Below are 14,135 nucleotides of genomic sequence, written 5' to 3'. Positions count from 1 at the left end.
TGTTTACAGTAATTAAGCTGTCTCACTCATGATTTATGACGTATTGAGTAAGAGGTTTCACAAAGAAGAAGGTAGATGAGGAAAAAAAATGACATGATCACATCTTCCTTTCGCCTAAAGGCATTTAGTGTTTACAGTGTTAACCGAGCGATGTCAGTGTTTACATATGGGCTCATGCTAATAGTTATGTGAAAGTTGTGAAAACAAATTCCACCATTGCTGGTCAGGTGGTGGATAAATTACTCTAGTCATATTTTATTGTATTATTAATATATATATATATATATATATATATATATATATATATATATATATATATATATATATATATATATATATATATATATATATATATATATATATATATATATATATATATATATATATATATATATATATTGTTTCCCATGATTTATATGTATCTGCCGTTTTGTGATTTCTATTTAGGCCAAATATTAAAAATATTGCTGCCCTGATTTCTCTCTTATAGAAATTATTTAAACAATGTTATGTTATGTTATGTTTTTTTTATGTTTAACCTTAATTATTTGTGTATTTATATGTATAATCTTTGATTCACAGTATTCATTATCAGACATGCACAATTTAGTTTTAAAAACCCAGGTTTCAGGTTTGTCAAATATTTGTTTATAAATACTTTGATATATTGTATGTATTTATATGTGCATTCAAGTTAAAAATGAAGTATCTTTAATTGTGTAAAATTGCATGCTTTAAATGTACATATTTTTGTGCAATAATCATACATCTCTAATATATTTATATAATCTATAATCATACATCTCATGTACAGTTGAGGTCAGAATTATTAGCCCCCCTGAATTATTAGCTCCCGTTTATTTTCTCCCCCCCCCAAATTTCTGTTTAAAGGAGAGAAGATTGTTTCAACACATTTCTAAACATAACAGTTTAAAAACTTATTTCTAATAACTGATTTATTTTATCTTTGCCATGATGACAGTAAATAACATTTGACTAGATGTTTTTCAAAACACTTCTATACAGCTTAAAGTGACATTTAAAGGCTTAACTAAGTTAATTAGGTTAACTAGGCAGGTTAGAGTAATTAGGCAAGTTATTGTATAATGATAGTTTGTTTTGTAGACTATCGGGGGGAAAAAAATAACCTTAAAGGGGTTAATAATTTTGTCCCAATTTAAAAAAAAAAAATTTTAAACTGCCTTTATTCTAGCCAAAAAAGCAAATAAGTCTTTCAACATATTTGTTTTACTTATTTATTTACATGTTTACTTATTTACTTTTATTTACTTTTTCTTTATTTACTTTTAATTTACACTTATAATTAATTTACTTAATTATTTACTTATTTACTCATTTAATTATTTACTTTTTAATTTTCTTTTTATTTACTTTCTTACTAATTTACTTATTTAATTTTTATTTACTTTCTTATTTATTTAATTACTTTTTCCTTTAGTTAATTTTTTACTTGTTTATTTACTTTTTTGTTTATCAAATTCTTTTTATTTATATATTTTTTTATTTTTATTTATTTGTTTATTTTTGTTAATCCTTTAGTGAAGAATTTATGGACCGCTTATTGCTATTGCCATTAATTTTAGATTTATTTATTTAGTTTCTGTAGGATACATATCAGGGATGTTGCATTTGCTGTGGTGATGGCCCGTCCTCCTCCTGACCCGTTGTACATCCTGAGGGGTTCGGGTGCCTCAGTGAATGCGCTTCACTTCTGCTGTGGTGGAGATAGACCACCACTTCTCTACTCTGGGTTGGTACTAAAGTATTAAATGACTTTTTCCCCTTATGGTAGAATAGCTCACAGAAAGATCAACATTTACTGAGCTTTTACAGTTAAATCAACAGTTAAAGGTACCCATCGACTTCCAAAGTAAAAAACAAACTGTGTAATTGTGTATTAGTGGGTACTGACAATTGTCTGGTTAACATTTGTCAAGGATCTTATTTTATATTGAGCAAAAGAAAAAAAAATCATACAAGCTTGGTGGGTGAATAAATAACGACAATGTTCATTTTTGGGTGAACTATACATTTAACACCCTCTTTTTAAAGGGATAGTTCACCCAAAATTTAAAAATCTTTAATTAACCCACCATTTACTTGTTCAAGGCTTTTTTTTATATCTTCTTTTGTGTTTTACAGAAGAAAGAAATTCATTAAAGTTTGAAACCACTTGAGGGTTGAGAAAATCGTGAGTAAATTAGAATTTTTTGGTGAACTATCCCTTTAATGTGATCTTCGTGTTTGTGTGGTTTAGGTCAGGTAAAGGTGCAGTCCATGTGTGGAACCTGAGCACCAGGAGAGCAGAACGTGTTTTAGAGAGCCATGCTGGGAACTCTGTAATCTGGCTTAACACCTTCAACAACAGCAGAAGCTGCCTCATCAGGTAGAGGAGAGTGACATCATTATTATCACATGATCATTAGGGGTGGGAACCTTTAGGGACTTTACAATGAGATTTGATTGGAATTTTGGAAGTTTTTTTCCCATTTGAATTTGAGTTTTTATGCTTTTGTTTATGTTTGGACTGTACAATCACTGGCCACTTTATTAGGTACACCTGTCCAACTGCTTGTTAACGCAAATTTATGGCTAATCAACCAAACACATGGCAGCAACCCGATGTATTTGGGCATGTAGACATGGTCAAGATGATCTGCTGCGTTTAAACCGAGCATCTGAATGGGGGAGAAAGGGGATTTAATTGACTTTGAATGCGACATAATTGTTGGTGCCAGATGGGCTGGACTAAGTATTTCAGAAACTGCTGATCTACTGGGATTTTCACACACAACAATCTCTAGGGTTTACAGTAGGGTTGGGCATCTAAGCTATAATGCCGATCCGATACGCATCTCGATACAAAGAATACGATCCGATATATTAGCGATACATTTGTGACATATTGCGATGCAACACGATACGATTCACACCCATATCACGATACGATGCGATATTTCAGCACTAACTAATTAGATCAAGTTTATGAGATGATGTGAAAGAGGATGCTGTGCCATTGAATGAGTTTGATTATTTATAAACCAAGCAAAACCAAGACTTTTTTTTACAAACTGGCTTTTCTCTCAGAGCCAGAGTGTCAGTTTACAGTAGAGGGCCATTTTAGATAATATAGCACATATTATTTAAGTATTTTTAAGATAAACAGAATGTATAAGTGCAATATATATATTAAAAAATATGTATATATTTGCACTCTTTCAACATAAATAAATTTAGCATTGCACAACAAGAATTGTGATTTAACTTTTCAACTATGAAAACAAGTTTTACAAAGATATTTTGCCACTGATTATTCAAAACTTAAGGTTGTGAACTAGCAGTGTTATGCTGCTTTGAAACATCACTGTTACTGTAAACAACAGGCTAATAAAAATATAACAAACCAGCAATCTTCTTGCTGTGAGGTGGTCAAACTACCCACTGTGCCACCGTGACACCCAATTATTTTTATCATTATTATTATTAATATTATTATTATTATTATTATTAAATAAAAATTAACAGGAGGAGGTGTTTAAAACCTTCGTTCTCCGTGACACTAGGCTGATTATCTTTGCAGATGAACAATGCAATAACATCCGTTATTGGCGTAGAGCGAGCAGAACTGTTGCGCACGGAAAAAAAAAAACTTGCAATGCTTTTCTCACCACTTTTGGAGCTGGTTGAAGCAGTGCGAAAGCCGGGGATGCAGGAACACTGGAAGATGCTTTCACAACAACACCGTGGCGCCGCTTCAAGTGAGATATCAGATTAGTCATACTGCCCGCGTATTTTACAGATGCGCGGCACATTTTGCAAATTGCATCTGTCCTGTCATGTCGTCCATCCTTAAATCCATAATGTTGCTTGCCATACTTTAGATTTAAAACTCAGTGGGGAATAAAATGTTTGTTTTGCTTCTCGTGCTTTCTGAGGGCGCACCACTAGCTTCATCCGCACACCTGATACACTGAGTTGTAGTGTGTGCACATCCGCAAATCCGTTGCTAAGGCTTACTTTATGTAGGTCGATTAAATTATGCGCCAAAACAGGTTGACAACACTTGTTAATAAATAAAAAATACATTCTATATTAAAAATATAAGCTGTATCTCGGAAAAATCGATGCATCTCGCAAAAACCGATGCATCTCGATTTGCTTCCAAAATTTCATTCATCCTCTGCTGCTCAACCGATGCACTCGCATCGTGCACGCGCATGACCACGTATCGATACATATCGGTTAATCTTCCCATCCCTAGTTTACAGAGGATGGTCTGAAAAAGAGAAAATATCCAGTGAGCAGCAGTTCTGTTGGCACAAATGCTATGTTGATGCCAGAGATCAGAGGAAAATGGCCAGACTGGTTTGAGCTGATAGGCAACAGGAACTCAAAACCACTCGTTACAACCGAGGAATGCACAATCTCTAAATGCACAACACATCGAACCTTGAAATGAATGAGCTACAGCAGCAGCAGACCACACCGGGTTTCACTCCTGTCAGCTAAGAACAGGAAACTGAGGCTACCAATTAGTACCAATATAGCATCGTGTCAACGCCACAGCCTACTTGAGTATTGTTGCTGACCATATCCATCCCTTTATGACCACTGTGTACACATCTTCTGATGGCTACTTACAGCAGAAAAACGTGCCATGTAATAAAGTGTGAATCATCTCAGACTGGTTTCTTCAGTTCACTGAACTCAAATGGCCTCCAGTCACCAGATCTCAATCCAATAGAGCACCATTGGGATGAGGTGAAACTGGAGATTCACATCATGGATGTGCAGCTGACAAATCTGCAGCAACTGCATGAGGCTATCATGTCAATATGGACCAAAATCTATGAGGAACATTTCCTGAAACTTGTTGAATCTGTCACAAAGGATTAAGGCAGTTCTGAAGGCAAAAGGGGGTCCAACCTAGTTCTAGTAAGGTGTACCTAATAAAATGGCTGATGAGTGTATGTAAGACAGTACTGCCATCTTTAAAATGATTTATTTTATTAAAGTTATATTCAGCATGGACAAGCTCTGAATGTAATATTGAAACACCAGATTACAATGAGCAATTTTAAAGAACAAACAATTCTTCCAGATATGCGACCAGATCCAGATGTTTTGTTTATAACATTTAAAGAAAGAAATGTTTTCAAAGACTAAGTTTCTTTAAAATGTATTAGTTTGTCCATCTTTGTCCAAATTAAGCAAACTCTGCCACATACGTACATGCACCTCTCAACATATATTATTTTTCTGTTTTTAGCTCACGCCCACGCAGGTCCACACCATCTCTTTTTTAATTATATGCATTTTAATATACAATAAATTATATATCATAAAAATACTAAGTGCATACAATTTAAATTTGCTAAAAATGAAGTATATTAAGAATATAGTTACCATGTTGTTAAAAAAGTGATGTACGTTCTTTATTACTTATTTTACTACATGTTTACAATTGGTATTATTATTTATTATTAAGTGCATTTTATTTTATTCAGATTTGCACTGTGACTTTAATCCAGGCTCTGCATTTCATGTTCCTCTTTTTTTCCCCCTCAGGGAAATAGATACAGATAAATCTGTTATTTTAAGGGTCTGCGTTTGTGTGCCAGCCAGGGTCGGGACATGCGGGTGTGCGTGTGGGATCTGTCTGAAGGCCGCAGTGCAGTGACAGACTCTCTCCACACAGGCAGCGTGGGCTTCTGTCAGTGCTCTCTGCTGGAGTCCCGGCTCGGATCCACTCTCCTGGCCCACCCTACACAACACATGGAGGAGGTGAGAGACTGCACACATCACGGCTTCATCACACGCATCTTATATCAGTGCTCTGCGGTTCTCTGTTAGAGCAATACAATACATTCAGTTTAAAATGCTGATGCCAATTTTAGGATTGAGAAATTCTAATGAGTTATAGTATTCTGTAATTCAGTGATTTGGTCTTTTGAGTCGCACATTAAAATGGAAATTGTTTAGTTATGTTAAGATAAATAATTATGTTGAGTTTTTGCTGATTTTCTTTGGGGGATTTGCAACTCTTTTACTGAGCTTATTTGACTGAGCCTTTACACATTCTACAGATTTACACACCTGTTAAAGCTCTGATGTGATCAAATCAGGTTTTCCTAGATGTTCAGAGGGCAAAGTTTGAAAAAAAAAGTTACCGAGCCTTTTTTTGTGGCTGCTCCAAATTTATGGAAGAGGTTTCCCACTCTTATAAGAAGTGCTCAAACTGTTGGTCTTGCTTAAGACACACTTGTATACCTTTTGTGTTCACTTCAAGTTGAGTTTTTTTTTAGTACGATACAGGGTTTTTAATTTATTTATGTATTTATTTTTCTGACATTGTAAAGCACTTTGGTCAATGATTGTTGTTTTTAAATGTGCTATATAGATGAAATTAAATTGAAAATTGAAAAGTTAAATATCTTACACATTGAGGTTGTTTTATAGTTCTGCGTCGATTGATCAGCGTGACACATGGCGCCTGCCTTGTGCATAGTCATGCATTTATACTTTAGCATGCTGTTTGTGTTGCTCTGCAATAACACTTCCAAAACATTAGCAGGTAGTAGGTTTTTATGTTCCTCTGTGTCTCGTTTCTTTGGAGAGGTTAAAAAAAAATGTAAACAAACGCAAAATGTATCTTAATATACAAGTACTGTACCTCAAATTAGCTCATTCAGAGGCAGGAACCGGCGGACGTGCAACAACTTTAAATTATTAGGTAAACACAAAACAAAAGTTTTGATTTTGAGCTCCTTCACAGGACTTGAGACTTGTAAACACTTGCTCCATCGGGCTCGTGGCTCTAACCACCACCCACATTTGTCACCAATACCAGCTGACCAATCACAGAGTTTGCGCTACCTGTCATTGCGACGTGTAACTTGGATTTAATGTTTGTTGGCAGCATTGTTGGGTGTAATAAGTTACAAAGCAATTAGTTACTGTAAATACATTGCTTAACCTTTACTTTAGTTTTTCAGTGGATAAGATCTTTTTAATTTTAGGTAATTATATATATATATATATATATATATATATATATATATATATATATATATATATATATATATATATATATATATAAATATATGCAACAGTTCTTTGTAAAATAATTGTATCGTTCTGTTGTCCTCCCATGGTTCGATGCACCCTTTGATGCATACCTATTAGTATTGGTTTGGTGATAAATACAACTGCAGCAAAGCAAGAAAGTTTCGCTTTTGTACTCTTCTGATTACCTTTCACATGAACTGCATGTGCGAAGACCTGTCCAAGCACCTCTTAGTACTTAAATCTGTTTAAATAATGTTTTCTCACGTGTCGCTGTGTGTAGAGTTTCTGTGTGTTTCTGTATGGCAAGTGAAGGAGATAAAGTGCAAACGCATAGGTGAGGCCAAAACACCGCACACTGTTTCAACAGACACCAAAAAAATGGCAATAATTTTCTAATAATAATTCGAAAAAATGTTGCCATTGCAAGGATAGCCTAGGTCAGTGATCACAACCAGTGGTGGATCGAGGTTCCATCAGCGACCCAAAGGTGTCCCATATAGACTCAGACATACAGCCTATAGTTGTGCACATCCGTTACAATTCCGCACCCGATCACTCCCACTATATATTCATTCTGTTTACCCGCTGTCTGCAAAGAAAACTTTTCTTCTCTATGTACTGTTCATGTTGAATTAAGAGAGAAGAGCTGAACGGTCTCACTTTGCTTAAGTTTCATTTACTATGATGGTACTGATAACTGAGCTCTCTGGAATCACTGGTACCAAAAATGTAGTTGTCTTATTAATGCAAGCATAATGTAAAGTGCTCAATTATTAAGATGTGTTGACAATTATTAGAATTATAAACTGAGTCAATATGTAAATTGGAAAAAGAGGACATTTAAGCTTTTACTCTATTTTTTAATTTTATTTAAACATTCAGTTTTCAAAATGCCCTACTTTTATTTAATTAATGCGAGAACATGCAGATCTACTGCCATATGTGTGAAGCCTGTTGTATTGTCAGGTGTTTGTTACCCAATTAATATGTTTATTGTTCTTTGAATTTTTTTTCTAAACATAGTACATCCCGTATGATACCGAAACCGTGACCTGTATTTATAACGATTTTTAACAATTTTTACATTTGGCTGACAGTTGCACATGATTAAGAAATTAAAGATAATATATAATATGTATGCAATTTTGTGTCATAACTTTGAAACATTTAATTAGATTTAGTAATTGTCTATTTTTTTCATTGAGATTCATCAGGATTTTAAGTAGCATTGAGTCATTAATTTACTTATTGAGGAAATAAATTTGCAGACAAAGTAATTAGAAAAATAAATTAATTACAATTGTAATTATCTAATTAGTAACTGATTGTTTTTAATAGTTAATAATAATAATAATGAATTAATAATAATAGTTAAGTTGGGTGTCACGATGGCTTAGTGGTTAGTCACTGTCGCCTCACAACAAGAAGGTGACTGGTTTGAGTCTCAGCTGGGCCAGTTGGCATTTCTGTGCGGAGTTTGCATGTTTTCCTCGTGTTGCCGTGGGTTTTCTCTAGGTGCCCTGGTTTTCCCCACAGTCAAAAGACATGCGCTATAGGTGAATTGGATGATCTAAATTAGTCTGAGTGTATGAGTGTGTGAGTGTGTGAGTGTGTGAGTGTGTGAGTGTGTGAGTGTGTGAGTGTGTGAGTGTGTGAGTGTGTGAGTGTGTGAGTGTGTGAGTGTGTGAGTGTGAGTGTGTGTGTGTGTGTGTGTGAATGCAAAAGTTAAAGGGTGTTTCCCAGTACTGGGTTGCGCCTGGAAGGGCATCCACTATGTAAAGCATATGCTGGATTATTTGGCAGTTCATTCCGCTGCGGCGGCCCCTGATAAATAAGGGACTAAGCTGAAGGAAAATAAATGATTGAATGAGTTGAGTAAGTACAACTTAACTGTTTAACTCTAGGGCAATTGTAAAATGAGCCTATTTCCTAAAATGAAAAAGTGTTCCTTTCAACGAAATTGATTCTGACTGTACAGGGATGTGTTAGTTGTGCAGTCAAGCAGGCAACAGAGAGCAGAGAGTGAGAGTATTGCTCTATCCTGGCTTTTATTGCATCCTGATTCATGTTTCACTCTCCAGTCTGCCAGTTCTTCACTTGAGAGAGTCTGAACTGTCACTCGATATACATTTACCATGCTTCATCTACCTGCAGCCCTGCAGCCAGACCAAACACTGAGCTTCAATACTGCTGTTATCCTTTTCCCCCGCAGAGCTCCATATTCAGCTTCCTGTTTCTTTAACAATCCAAAAATGCTACCAATGTTATTGACCTTGTTCTTCACGTACGATTGGGCACAGCCATTGGAATCTTTTTTGGCTCCAAACTTCCGGCCTCATTCACTTTCATTAATTTTAAGACATTAAAAATCATTCCTAGTCATTTCTTCCATAGGCAACTGAAAAGGGTATATGCGCAACTAGTGTTTTTCCCCTACCAATAAACTTCTGATGAATTATTGATGTGACTTTTTTTTCTGTTTTATGCAGTTTCTTTTACTGCATTAATGTTGTAATGCAATTAAAATATAATCAGTTAAATAGACTCAAGCATTCATTTAGTTGTTCAAGTGTAAAACGAGATGAAAAGCCATTTATATGCTCATGCCGTCAGCAGAGTAGCGCAGTAACTCCAGAAAATATTGGATTAAAATACATTTTTATATTTTAAAGACATGCTGTGGAAAAATTGTGTTTTAATGCAGTGCTTCTTGTACATTCTGATAGCCACTTTATTTTTTATATCAATCAGGCAGTGAATATCGTTAATTTTTAAGAAAAACAGACGTTAAACACATCGATTTTTATAACGACACACAGTTCACCAGAAGTGCTTTAACCGGGTTGCTGAAAATTAAAACTTCTTCTGCAAATGCCTTATCGGAAGTTCTCATACAATCGCAAAAAACAAGGGCACTTCTGCATTGCTGAATAAGGTCAATACAAACACAAAATTATTAATTAAATGACACTCGTGAGAGCATCAACAAAGCTGGCGTGATTAAAAGCAGTAGTTCATTCAGCTAAAAACATTGGATAGCATTATTTGTGCTTTCATTCTCTGTTTTATGATTAGTTTAATATGTATTTATTCATTAAACAGGTTAAAATATAAAACCTATTAAGTATATATTTGCCATTTTGGTGAAAAATTGGTATTAAAACATTTCTTTATTAATAATAATTATTTTGTTATATATATATGTGTATGTGTATGTGTGTGTGTGTGTGTGTGTGTGTGTGTGTGTATATATGTGTATATATGTATATATATGTATATGTATGTATATATGTGTGTGTAAATATACAGTATGTGTATGTATATATATATATATATATATATATATATATATATATATATATATATATATATATATATATATGTATATGTATATGTATATATATATATATGTATATATATATGTATATGTATATGTATATATATATATGTATATATATATATATATGTATATATATATATATATATATGTATATATATATATATATATATATGTATATATATATATATRTRTATATATATATATATATATATATATATATATATATATATATATATATATATATATATATATATATATATATATATATATATAGATAGATAGATTAAAATGTATATTTTGCCTTTAACTGTATTTTTATTGATGGTAAATAAAGAAATCATTAAAAAAAAACGCGTAAATAAAATTGAAATTGTAAAAAAAAATTATGAAAGCATATGAAATATATATATATATATATATTGCCGTCTAAAAAGTGTATGAACAGTTATTGCTTGGTATACTATCTGCAATTGTTGTGCAATATTACTTATTTTACTACCAATTTACAATGTGCAATATTGCTTATTTTGTTGTTTATACTTGTATTACTTATTCAACAAAAGTTATGACGAACTGTCAATATAGCAAAGGCAAAAAATAGCTTTTTAGAACTATTATGTTTAAAAATGTGTCACTATTGTCTGTTAAACAGCGCTTGGTAAATATTTAGGAAACAATAAAGCAAACCCAGAGGGCTAATCATTTTGCTATAAACTGTATTTTTATTGATAATAAAAAAATCATTAAAATGACAAGTAAATAAAATTAAAATCATAAATAAGTATTTGAAATATATATTTGCTATCTAAAAAAGTGTATGAATGCTATCTGAATTGCTTTGAATGCTATCTATGTGCAATATTATCTGCTGTACTACTAGTTTACAATGTGCAATATTACTTATTACTTTTTCATCAAAAGCTGACCTTGAAAAGCCCTTTATTTCCAGTGCACATTTGCTCTAATAAAGTTTTTGTTAATGGCAATAAACTTTATCTAATCAGATCAGGTCTATTATGCGTTAGTGTACTCATTGCCCCATAGTGCTCAATCATATGGAAGTGTGAGGTCTGGTTTTACAGGACTCTTACATCTCCCTCCCATCTTGTACTCTCTAATGAAGGCCTTGTCAAAAGCTCTTCAAGGTAATAACCATCACAAGATAACTCCAGGCCAACTGCACAACTATACATCTCTTGAAACAAATAACAATGCTGCAAGGCATGCTGGGAGTCCGGAACTCCAAAAACATCGACCTCATCTGTGTCTTCCGGTGTTATTGCAGACTTTCATGCTTGGCGTTCCAGCGCAGCTGACAGTGCAGGCCTTTAATTAATAGAGCCGCTGTTATTTATTGACTGCTTAACTGGTGTCAGGATCGCGCTCTCTCTGTTTAACCTGAGGGGATGAGCGCGGCCCTTCTCTGCTGTTTATAGTTACAGGCGTAAACACATGTAGCACGCACAGATGTGTCTTCGTGTTAAAATATGAATCGTTCTAGAGTCAGAGATGTTGAATTGAACTTAATTAGGAGGGTTCTTAATCATGGCTGCCGCCACAATCAGCCTATGGCTTGAAAGCTGGGAATAAGCTAATAGATTGTTTATGCATTATATACTGTGACCCCGAGAAGTATTCGGATACTTAAACTGAATTAAAAACATTGACGCTTTCGGTGTTAGATGAAATATTAAGCCGAGTTGCATTTATTTAAATAGAAGGGTCGTGAACTGTTTCTTTTATTATTTTGTGGTGCTCTCTGAGGTCTACATCAGGTTTTTTTTTTTTCATAAAAAAAGGGGCTACTTTCTGTCCAGACTCTGAAGAAAATGGCCAAAAGTTAGGCTAAAAAGTTTTAATGCTTTACTTTTACATTTATTCACTTAGTAGATGCTTTTTCTACTCAGACTTATTCTGAATATGTACCCCTATGTGCATTACAGGAGGGAGCAAATTACGTCCTAGGAGCTACATTTTTTTTTTTTTTGTTGGTGCAGTTTTTGTTTTCGCGATTCCACCATAGACCGTTGTGTACATTTATTTATTTTTTTTAAACACAAATTTCTGTAGCGAGTGCCATTTGTGCCTGCTGGTCTCGCATAAATCCACCAGATGCCACTATTGACTGACTGATTTACTGACTGACCAACCGACCGACCCACCCTCCCCTTCCCTAAACCCAACCAGTAGTCTTTTAAAAAGCACAGATTACCCAGCACTCGCCCCCTTTCTTAAACCCAATCCTAGTGTTTTAAAAAAAGCAATCAAGAAAAAGAAAAGCCTCGTGATTTTTACTGTGTTTTCAGATTTTACCCCATTTTTACCCTGTTATTTACTTGTTTATTTTATTTTTTAGCTTTTGTTTTTGTCTTACCTGCTTTCTGGAACCGTTCCTCGCCAGACTCGAACCCTGTTGTCGCGGTAAACTCCACTCTGTCTCAAATCTGCCGACATACATTTCGAGCTACTGGACAAACTAGTTGTAGTGAAAAAGCCGTCCAAGCAGTGAGCTGGTAAGTAAGAAAAGGAACTGTGTCATACCTCCCCGTAGCGTTCAGTTTTAAAGATGAAGTGCAGCCATATGTAGCTCTAGCTACATAATTCACGATCTCCAGAAATGTATATGGCTACATTTTCAGAATGAGCCTATGTTGTGCTTTTTTTTTTTTAAAGCAACTCACAAGTGAGGATAAAAGAAGCACTTTAAAAGTTGTTTTGTTTGTTTGTTTGTCTTTTTACACTGTACATATAGGAGTGTGTCCTTCAAGTGCTTTGTCAAGTGTGCTCACCTATCCTGTTTTTTCGAGAAGCATGGGCTGTTTACAAGTGTCCGGTGCATATGGAGACACTTATGTACTCTGCATATGGTGTGGATTACATTACTTCTATGATTAGGACCTAAAGTTCAATATGACAGTGGTCCTCAACCACCGGACAGTGGACCGGTACCGGTCTTTGGATTAATTGGTACCAGGCCGCACAAGAAATCATTAGTTATTTTAGTTTTTTTTATTATCTGAGTCTGAAAAATGTTTTACTTTGAAAAATGACTGTATTCTCTCGCTTGGTCACTTGAGTGCCCAAATTTAACGCACAAGCAGCAAAATAACTTACCATCTGCTAAACCCTCAACTCTCGGTTGATAAACCCAAAACCTGCTTACCGCGAGTATGTCGGTTCCAAAACAGCTGATAAGAATCAGTTAAGGGCAAGGCAGTGGCGCAGTAGGTAGTGCTGTCGCCTCACAGCAAGAAGGTTGCTGGTTCCACTCTCGTCTCAGTTGACGTTAATGTGGGGAGTTTGCATGTTTTCCCTGTCTTCGCGTGGGTTTCCTCCGGGTGCTCCGGTTTCCCCCACAGTCCAAAGACATGCGGTACAGGTGAATTAGGTAGGCTAAATTGTCCGTAGTGTATGAGAGTGTGTGGATGTTTCCCAGAGATGGGTTGCGGCTGGAAGGGCATCCGCTGTGTAAAAACTTGCTCGATAAGTTGGCGGTTCATTCCGCTGTGGCGACCCCGGATTAATAAAGGGACAAGAAAATGAATGAATGAAGAATCAGTTAAATCAACCTCCTGAAGATAACCGCGGGTCAATGTGCGCGCACGGCGCATGCCTGAAGGCATTTTCAGTAGATCGCCGAATTTACGAATCCCCATAGAAAGTCACGTTGAGAAAAAAAGACCAATGGACTTTACAGAGGGGTTAG

General features: G+C 34.8%; 2 protein-coding genes across 8 annotated transcripts in view; one reads left to right on the top strand and one right to left on the bottom strand.

Annotated features, from left to right (window-relative positions):
* srrm4 (serine/arginine repetitive matrix 4) overlaps positions 1–14,135 on the bottom strand; it is a 763,243-nt gene that overhangs the window by 542,832 nt on the left and 206,276 nt on the right. The gene's annotated exons all lie outside the window — the stretch shown is intronic.
* gnb1l (guanine nucleotide binding protein (G protein), beta polypeptide 1-like) overlaps positions 1–14,135 on the top strand; it is a 68,997-nt gene that overhangs the window by 15,504 nt on the left and 39,358 nt on the right. For 3 of the 4 annotated variants that reach the window (XM_073950324.1, NM_001013508.2, XM_073950326.1), the window contains 3 exon segments: positions 1,619–1,771; positions 2,279–2,407; positions 5,643–5,805. In XM_073950324.1, the coding sequence (XP_073806425.1) occupies positions 1,662–1,771; positions 2,279–2,407; positions 5,643–5,805 (402 nt within the window). In that variant the 5' untranslated portion in view covers positions 1,619–1,661. 4 annotated transcript variants of the gene reach the window in all.

The sequence above is a fragment of the Danio rerio genome, chromosome 5 (assembly GCF_049306965.1).
Source record: "Danio rerio strain Tuebingen ecotype United States chromosome 5, GRCz12tu, whole genome shotgun sequence".
Lineage (NCBI taxonomy): Eukaryota > Metazoa > Chordata > Actinopteri > Cypriniformes > Danionidae > Danio > Danio rerio.
This window is presented reverse-complemented; position numbering and strand designations above follow the sequence as displayed.